Raw genomic sequence first — 9,946 nt, 5'->3', positions numbered from 1 at the left:
ACTGGGTGGGGGGGAGTGAGTGAGAGGCTGTGTGGTGCCTACTTGCTGGCTGGGGTTAAACCATGACAACCTCTTTGCTTGTTCGGGTGTACTGGAGTTTTAAAAGCCTCTTGCAAAGTTATAGTTGAGCTCACGAAGAAGGTGCAGTTCTTCAGCAAAGGAATTTATTGCAGAAGTAACCTTGATGACCTAAGATATTAACGGGGAGTAACATTCTCCTTCCTGTAGGTAGGCACTTGGGTCAAAGATAGCTGTGTGGTGGACACGAAGTGCTTACCTGGAGCAGTATGCTTTATACATGCTGTGCATGTGTGGAAGTAAGACCTTTTCAGTCCCGCCAAGGTCAGCACAACAGTATGGTCATCAAGTGCCAACTGCGCAAGTGGGTATTGCCTGTATGTGGCTTCAGCTCCAACCCTCAGGTTGAAAATTGAAGCTATGTTCATATCAGAGATGTGCCTAATTTGGGATAAGTCCATCTCCTTGGGTTTCTTTTGCTGTTTTTTTTTTAATTTCCATTCAGCTCTGAAGCAGAACTTTAAAGGCAGAAATGTGCCTATATGTATATAAGCTTGAGATGTTTCACACTGACATCTGGTTCCCAAAGAAACAATGCTGTGAATTTGAAGAAGGAGGATGCGTGTTGTAACTGAAATGAATGTGCCACCCTACCTTATTTTTTAAGACTGTTCAAATCAAGGTGTAGAAATGAATGGAATAGGTCAATAAGAGTAAGCTCTCTTTAATCTCCTTGGGTAAGCAATGCTGTGCAACAAAGAAAAGTTGAGGGTGAGCCTGCTTCAACTGAAGTTTTCTTATTTGAAATCAAGATAATACTGAGCTTTTATTTCAAACCACTTGGTACCAAAATACAAGAAAAAATTAGAAAATTTCACTTAAGAAATCCCACAGAACAGTTACTTCAATTAAAGTTGTTGCAGTACAGGTATATTTTTTTATTGTGTATATGTTTCTCATTGCAGGTATTTTTTGATAGACTTAGAGGGCCCACCTTCGATTGTATCGACCATGATGGATCATTTAGGACGTGATATTGATGTAATTAGACGTGCTTTTATAAAGCATCCTGTATTAAAGACAGAAGAATGCAGTGGCATAATTCCAGTCAACTATGAAGATAAACTAATTGCGAAGAAGAAGTGAATATTCCAAATAGCACGTTTGAAACTTTTTAAAAACCTTTTTATTCCTACTTCTGCAAAAAATTGTGATAACTAATGTCCATCAAAACCAATCAGTTTTGGCCATGTTTTGTGTGTGGTATAGTACACTATCTTAAGTTATTGTAACATTTGAGGTTTCTTTTTGTTTAAAATAATTGGAATAGACTTAATCTGTATGCTTATCTTGATATCTGACAACTTGAAAATTGATTTTCTTCTCTTCGCGCATTACATTGATAATGAAGATTTATCCATCATCAGAATGCTAAAAATAGCATTCTTTTGCAAAGACAGATTACTTCAGAATATGTATATTTACATAAGAGATTAAGAAGTCTACAGTGTAAATATAGCAGTATAGGATGTGATTTGTTGGAGTTTTTTTGATTGTTGGAGGTGGGGTTTTTTGGTTTTGGAAAAAGATAATAAAAGTGTGATTAAAAATAAAACTTGACTCATTTTTTAAAAGCAGAAAAGGTACAAGAAAAAATAACTTACACTGCCAAAAGCCACGTCATACTTCTTTCTTTAAGGTAATAAGTCTGTTCAAATTACACGTAAAAAATTGGTCTCTGTAGAAAAGGCCAGAAACTTCCAGGCAGCAGGTTAGAGAATAACCATGCTTATATAGGAACAGAAGGATAAAAGATGCTATGTTTTACCATCAGCTAGATCCAGGTGGACTCAAACTGAGAAAAACGTCAGGGCAAAGGTCTTAATGTATATTTTGTCTTTGTTTTGCTCTTGTGAAAACCAGAGAAAAAGCAATGCATGTGTAAGATGACATTAACGTAGTATGACCTGCAGGTTGGAAATAAATTCAGTAGTTTCTGGAGCGTGTCCATATTTTCCCCCATGCTACTGAAGGAATGCGCTGGCCATTTCTCCTTCCGAAGGAGAGTGTGTGGATAGTTATTTCTGTAGAAGAAAGTAAGTTGACACTGATAACGTTGTTATGCAAAGAGGATATTCTTTACTTGAATGAGCTTCATCCAGAAGCTGCCTCCTCTGGCACTGCAGCGTTGTGTGTTGCCAAAGGGAAGGCCAGTCCAGAGGCCAAGGTCAGATTCCCAGAGACCCGTGACAGGTCTCGTTGGTGTGACTACTCTCCAGCATGCTATTTCGACATGCATTTGTCCCTCTTTTTTGTGAAGGTAGCTGAGTAATTGGGGGGCGGGGGGCATGCTGCTTTTTTCCTTGGATGCAGAACTTTTGGGGGGGGCAGAAACCAGTGTTTCTTCTGAGTATCTTTTTACAGGAAAAAGTGAATTAGAAAAACAAAAGAGGAAATTTTCTTTCTGTGCATCTTTATTTAGGAGACATGAATGTGCGTGGGGTTTGGTGGTTTTTTTTTCTGGTGTTTTTTCTTTTTGCTGTTTTTAAATCTGCTTTTCTTTTTAGAGCAGACTCACATTTTGTCTCTTCTTTCCTGGAGAAAATGTTGGGAGAATAGAGAGAATGCACTACACACTTAACTGAAGCTGGATTTATATTAGGTGTGCTTCTTTTTTTGTAGTTACTGCCAGTTTTGATCCTGTGCTGCGTGCACTGGTGCCTGCTCCAGGAAGAGCTTTTCTTATCAATGATTTTTGCTTGTAGGACAGACCTTCCTTCCATACGGGTGTGAGCTTAGCCAGGAGGAGCTGTAGATTTGTAAGTCTATGCCACAGGTTTGGCTCCCTGAGCTGCCCTATCTGACGGGCTGCTGAAAATTCAGATTCGCAGTGTAAAAAGTGCAAACTACCAGTAGGGAAATACAGAATGCTTTAAAGAATGTGTTTTACTCAAAAGTTTCTCAGAAGCTTTTCTTACATAGAAAGCGAACAGAAAGCCTATAGTTTAAAGTTACTTTGCCTTTGGCTAGAACTTCAGGTGCTAGATTTCATTTGAGTATAAAGGAGAATGTATAAGCTTTCAGCTTCACAAAATGAAGAAGATTGTCAGCAGAGGCTGTACATGTATAAATGTATGTTTGTCCTTATTCAATTTCCTTTAGCATAGTATTAAATTTTGCATTTAATTTGTTCCAATTTCTAGGTTGATGCCTGCATTCAGTAGGAAAATCCTAGATGCTCATTAGAGGTGAGACCATCAGCTTATTAAATATGAACAATATTGTGAATGATGACCTTTGGTCAGTCAGACATTCATACCCCTCTTTTCTGTGGGGCCCATTTCTGATCTTAACAGAAGATTGATGGATGTCAAAAGCAGAAGACTTGGGCTCCTGAGTCCATCTCATCCCAAGAGTGGATCAGCAGTAGTGCATCTCTTGGAGCCACAGCTGATCCTGTTTTCTGAAGTACTGAGTGTGCGGAGGGGAGCGACTGACAGTTGTCTTTGCCTTTGGGATAGAAACACTGACCACTGAAACCAGTGGCCACAAGCAGAGCTGTGCTTGCTGGACTGGTGCGTGGTTACGTACGCACTGGTGCTTTCTCAGCAGCAGGATTTATTTATAAAAGGTCTGCTGAACAGCTGGCTCTCAACTGGATGTACTATTTTCTTCATAATTGATAGTTTCTAATATGAACATTTTTTATTTTTTTGTTTTAATAGGGGGTGGGGTTGGGGAGGCTAAGGAGGGAGTTTTGGGTTGCAATTTGTTTAGCTCAGTCAGCCACCCAGACTGGTAGTTAGCTATTTTGGGAAGCTAATATATAACAGTGTGTGTCTTTTCTCTCAGTAGTTGTAAATGCAGGAATGGACATTGGAGTGTATCAGAAGATTTGAGCAGTTCTGGGTTTGAGCAAACAGTCTGAGTTGTGCCATGGAAGAAAGCGAGTAACTGTACCCTGAACAATCATAAATTGTCCCTGCAGAGGAAGGGAAACCTTAGCACGTCTTTCAGATGTGTTTGCCTTTTTGATCATCGATAGCTGGTTTGTCCCACTGGGCTGTGAGCGACTCTTGATCTCCAAGAATAAAATTTCAGGATACTATGTGGTGTCACTGGAGAGCCAGAAGAGTCTGTGCAGCCAAACCATGGCCAAATACCTAAAATGTCAAACTCTGTTGGCATTCCCAAAGGCCTCAACAGTTTGAATACCAGTACTTTAAATTTTGTTTACCAAAGAATCCGATAGTGAAGCTCTTCGACCCTTCCTTAGATTATGTTCCCGAGTGTATAAAATAAGTAGTTTTATGCTCCTAGATACTCTGGTTTTCTTGTTTGTGGATTGTGGAGATACACAGAGTTGGGTAACTATTAAAATAACAACTGGTAGTTCTCCTGGCTCGGAAATGTTTTCTCTTTTCCATCTTAACCTTTAGCAAACAAATGGGCACAAGTGGTTTTATGGTGAAGATCTTGGGTATGTCTTCAGGCACTCCGTTTTCCTGATCTTGCCTCTCTTTCTTAGCTGAATCTTGCACTCTGGAGGTTTCTTCAGCAGACTGAAGGCACTGCACCGTCAAAGCATTCTGTTTGCAGAGCACTCGGTGTGATCACTGGCTTGACCTCAGGAAGTTTGTGCATGCAGGGATTTGGTCCCATGGACTGAGAGTGCATCTGCTGTGCAGCTGACTGATGGTGTGAACGTAAAGAATTTCAGGATCCTCAGCGTCAGCAGAATATTTCTATCACTAAATGTTTTAATGGCACTCTGAAAATCATTTTTCAGCTGGTCGTCTACTTCGGAGCTGCAGGCTGAGCTGGGTACAACAAGCACACAGGGATGTATTGCTTTGGAAGTCATCCGAGGAGTAATTAGAATGGCACCAGTAGATATGACTCATGGGCTCCTACTGTTGAATCTAGGCTTTGATCACTGAAACACATCACCTGTCCCTTAATGAGATCAGTTGCTTTTTGGTAAGTTGCTACACTCTGTCATGAAGGAAGTCTTTGAAATTTAAAGCAGTGCTGTTGGAGTCACAGAAATTTCTCTTAAGACATGACCAGTCTGCCACACATTATTTCTGCTCAGAGGAGCTCCTAGGATCTGTCCAGCACTGCCAGTGTCTCCAGCATAAATGTTCAAGAATCATAAGGCAAACCCCCCAGATATTTTGAACTCGTGGCATGTAATCATGGGCTTAAAAATCATGAGTATTGTTTAAAATGTGAGGTTCTCTTTATTGGCCTTTTAGATTTTGTGATTCACTTTTTTCAAACTTTGTTGCTGGCATGATTTTCATGTAACATCTGAACTGAGGAGCTCTCAGAAAAACACAACTACAGCAAATGAGATGCTTGATAAATTCATTGGAACTGGTGCTATGTCCCTCCACCCACTGAAACAGAACAAGGGAAATTAAAAAGGGAATCATCATTGTGTCCTTTCCTAGAATTCTGAGGTTCAGATAGGATAAAAGTGAGAATTGATATGGAGCCAAAACATGTGTTTTCCCAACTGCTGCACAAAAGGAAGATTAAAAACGTGTTACTCTCCATGACCTATGTAATGTGTTGCTTTCTTAGTGCTGCTTCAACAGACCTTTAAAAACATGCAGGCTGCAGCTGGTGGACTATGTTAGGCTAATGCTGCTCCTCTTTGCACAGCTATTTGTGCAGCACTGCGGGGGAGTGGGAGAGTCACCACTTATTGAATGCTGGTTAAGAGGGGGAGTGATGCATTGACAAATTCCACTCCTGGAATATTCAAGGTTGCCTTCTAAAAGCATTTTTAATGGGAGGTAATGCTCACTGTAAACCTGGGAGAGTTTTCGTCCCTGTTGTTTTTGCATTGTGCTTAGGCTGCCAAGTCAACCTTGTTTGGAGAATGCTAACTGGCACATAGAAAATCTGCCTTGTTGAAATCTTCAGCACATTTATGTTGAGGATAGTTTTGGGGATAGTGCAGCTCCACTGAATCAGTAGGAGGCCTCTGGCTGAGTTCTGCAGGAGCAGATGTATCCTGACAGTACGATGCACTTTCTCCCAAGGGGAATACTTTAGCCATCTTAGCAGGGATTGCAGACTGTTGATGAAGACTCGCATGACACTTCCATGCAGGGGCTGGGTGGTGCACCTTGGAGAATGCCTAACATGCAGGGCTCTCACGGAGCTTCTGACTGTGGTAATGAGGTAACTTCAGCTGAACTTTCTGCTGAGGGCTGACATGAAAGTTACATGCAGGGAGAAAAGGCTTTGAATTTCCCTTCACAATTCACTTTGGAAGCAGCAGCGGGGTGAGGCAGGGTGGAGAAGGCTTGTTGCATACCCAGAGTTCTTGCAGGCTGTCTGCTCCACTGTTTTTTGTATGTGATGAGCAGAATGGAAATGTCATACATAATCTGTTCTGTCTGTATGCATTGGTACCTGGGAGATCCATGACTGAGGAAAACGTAAAGAGCAGGATGTTCATTATCTTATTAATGCATGGGCATCATTCCCATTCTCTTGTTCAGTGAGTGGGAATGTCATGAAAGAAATACACTCACTCCTTAAATGTCAAGGGGCTAGGCACCTTAGAAGTTCTAGGATCCATAGCACTGGTATGGAGGGGTGAATGGGGCCAAGCATCCCATTCAATGGTAAGTGTCTGCAGCAATGGTCATAACAGACCACACTGGGTGAAAAGTGATGGAGAAGGGTGTCAAAGGAGTAAAGGGTCTGTGTGGAGAAGCTGAAGGGACCCACGCTAAGTACAGGCCACAGAGGCATGTAGGAATACCGGGGGGGGGAAAACAAAAGCACATCCCTCCCTCCTACCCTGAAGCAATCTGTATGTTTGCACAGAGTAGTACTGGAAGCAGCTGGTGGGTATGGGTCTGTGCCCAGCATGCTCAAAGTGTAGACACAAGACTTGTGCTGCATCAGCATGCTGGAGGAGAATCAAACCAAAATCGTTTGATCCTCCAACTTGCTAACTATGAGGCAGGGTAGGATATTGCAAGTTGTACCAGCCACTGGAAAGTGCAAATGGTTTGCTTTAGTAATCCCTGTAATCCCCTATAAATAATGCCCTCCCTTATATTGATGAAAAAAATTACATAACAGCTACACCCAGCCAAAAGGGAAAAAATAAATGAAAAAAAAATGAACTAGTGCACTCATGATCCTGGTCAGATTCATCTGAGCCGCATTAGGAGAGCTTAGGATTCCTGCCAGAGAAAGGAGGACTATCATCGGGAAGGAAAATCTGCATAATCTTGGGTTGGAAAAGTAGTTTTCAAGGAACTCCAGACCCCAAGGCTTTGTTTGTTGTGCAGGATGCAGGCTGAGCTGGAAGGCGGGGGATTGGTATGTGGGGTCACACTCAGCTGCTTGTTCATGGGGACTTTCATGCTGGGGTTCCTACACTGACTGGCCTCTGGGTCAGTAGCGACCACCCTTGCTTTGATGTGGTGGCTCTTCTGTGTTCCACATGTGCGGAGAAATTGCTGCTGGCTTGCTCTGGCACCCTTGTTAAGCTTTGTTGAAAAGTGATTTAGTGGATCAGGAGATAGAGCTGTGAAGGGTTTCTCTCCCCGGGCTGGATATACTGGAAGAGCTGCTGGGAGATATTTGCACTGTGGCTGAAGGAAACTTTATTCTCTGGTTAGAGAACTGCGAAACAATTGTCAGCTGCTGATTGATGGGCCCAAGATTTGGCTTTAAAAGATGTGCGCATATTTGTTCAACGTACACTTAGGTGCTTGGTGTTGTCCTGAGATCTTACCGTGTCTAAGGCTGTGCTTTGGGCTGCAGTCCACAGGAGTTGCCTGTGATTGACAGAGCTGACAGAAATGCCCATTTGATGGTCTTTGGATATGCCATAGAGGTTATGGAGTGCACAGAGAGACATGGCTAGTGAGTGCTGGTGGTGCACCTGCCTTCCTCCTTCCTCCTTCTTCCTCTCCTGCTTTAGCCACCTCCCAGGAAGCACTCCTCCACCATCCTCTGCTACCCCTGCCCAGAGACTGCCAACTCAGCCGCTTGAACTTCTCATGAGACCCAAGTTTAAATGTTGGTGGCAAGTATCCTGGTTTTGGCTGAGATGAAGTTAACTGTCTTCCTACTAGCTGGTATAGTGCTGTGTTTTGGATTTAGGGTGAGAATAATGTTGATAACACACTAATGTTTTAGTTGTTGCTGAGGAGTGCTTACAGTAAGTTGAGGACTTTTCATCTTCTTCTGCTGCCCTGCCAGTGAGGGGGCTGGAGGTGCACAAGAAGCTGGGAGGGGACACAGCCAGGACAGCTGACCCAAACTGGCCAAAGGGATATTCCATACCGTATGATGTCATGCTGTCCCTGAGTGAGTTGCAAGATACGTGAAAGTATTTCAGCCTTTGTCGAGGCGAGCATATTATCACCTCGCTGCTCTGATGCTGGAATAATGGGGCCAGTAACCTGGAATTAGATTGTAGGGAAGGGGACATTGACAAAGCGATTGGAAAAGGAGCACAAGCTCTCAGCCTCTGGAGGTGACTCCCGTCAGGCATGAAGGAAAGGTATCCCTTCAAGGAAGATGTTACATGTCACCCAGGCAAGTGGACCAGCATAGGGAGAGGTATCCAGTACCTGGGGGAATTAGCCATGCTGGAGGTGATTTATGATGACCTGGACAGCAAGCAGTTATCCAAAGATCCAGATGAAGTCAAGTGTACACGACCCACGTAGCGGAAGCTTGTATGGAGCACACAATTATCGTATGCCAACTCATTGACAGTAATGACCTGGAAAGACGGAGAGGGACAAACGGTGGATGAATTGGCTGGCCAACTCCAGCAATACAAAGGAAGTCTCTCTTCCTCCCTACGGGCCTGCATCTCAGCTGTGGAGAAACTGTCCGCGGAGTTTCATCAATTCAAAGAGGGTATGTCCTACTCTCCCCCTGTACAGATCAGTATCTCAGCTATTAGGAGTAAGCGGTCCTCTGCTCAAGAGAGAGGATATAGTGGGTACACACCATGAGCCACCCTGTGGTTTTACCTGCATGACCACAAGAGGACATGAGGAAGTGGGATGGAAAATCTACCTCGACCCTGGAGGCACGGGTATGTGAGTTGCAAGGAAAAACAAATCACAAAAGGGGGTTCTTCCAGGAAAATTGCTGCTCCAGTTTCCAGTGGGCAGTTCCCCAGACAGAGTAGAAGGGCTGATCTCACTTCTGATTTTAATAAAGGGACTTCTGATTCATATATACAAGAAGCGAGTAACGAATACTATGACCAGGACTAGACGGGCCCTGCTTCCAGCCAGGTGGAGGAAGGGGAAGCGGGTTTATTGGCCTGTGTGGATTCGATGGCCTGGCACGTCAGACCCACAGGAGTATAAGGCTCCAGTGGACACTGGTGCACAGTGTACCCTGATGCCATAAAGCTATAATGGGTCAGAACCCATCTGTATTTCTGTAGTGACAGGGGAATCCCAACAGATAACTGTATTGGAGCCTAACTGGGAATGAGTGGCAAAAGCATTCCATTGTGACTGGTCCAGAGGCCCCGTGCATCCTTGGCATAGACTGCCTCGGGAGAGGGTATTTCAAGGACACAAAAGGGTACCAGTGGGCTCTTGGTATAGCTGCCTTGGAGACGGAGGAAATTAAACAGCTGTCTACCTTGCCCAGTCTCTTGGAGGACCCTTCTGTTGTGGGGTTGCTGAGGGTCAAAGAAGAACGGGTGCTGATTGCTACCACAGCGGTGCACTGGTGGCAATATTCCACCAGCTGAGACTCCCTGATTCCCATCCACAAGTTGATTCGTTGACTGGAGAGCCGAGGGGTGATCAGCAAGACTCATTTACCCTTTATCAGTCCCACATGACCAGTGCAAAAGTCTAATGGAGAGTGACTTAACAATAGACTATCGTGGCCTGAATGAAATCATGCCACT

The 9,946-nt window shown here is 43.6% G+C and overlaps 1 protein-coding gene across 1 annotated transcript in view; it reads left to right on the top strand.

The window, feature by feature from the left end:
- MRPS6 (mitochondrial ribosomal protein S6) overlaps nucleotides 1-1,614 on the top strand; it is a 47,157-nt gene extending 45,543 nt beyond the window's left edge. The window contains exon 3 of the mRNA XM_010580376.1: nucleotides 984-1,614. Coding sequence (XP_010578678.1) covers nucleotides 984-1,164 — 181 coding nt within the window. The 3' untranslated portion in view covers nucleotides 1,165-1,614. The remainder of the gene's footprint in view (nucleotides 1-983) is intronic.
- Nucleotides 1,615-9,946: the final 8,332 nt, after the last annotated feature.

The sequence above is a fragment of the Haliaeetus leucocephalus genome, unplaced genomic scaffold (genome assembly GCF_000737465.1).
Source record: "Haliaeetus leucocephalus isolate CR32 unplaced genomic scaffold, Haliaeetus_leucocephalus-4.0 Scaffold702, whole genome shotgun sequence".
In the NCBI taxonomy this organism is placed as follows: domain Eukaryota; kingdom Metazoa; phylum Chordata; class Aves; order Accipitriformes; family Accipitridae; genus Haliaeetus; species Haliaeetus leucocephalus.
Note: the sequence above shows the minus strand (reverse complement) of the source record. Positions and strands in the feature narration are given on the sequence as shown.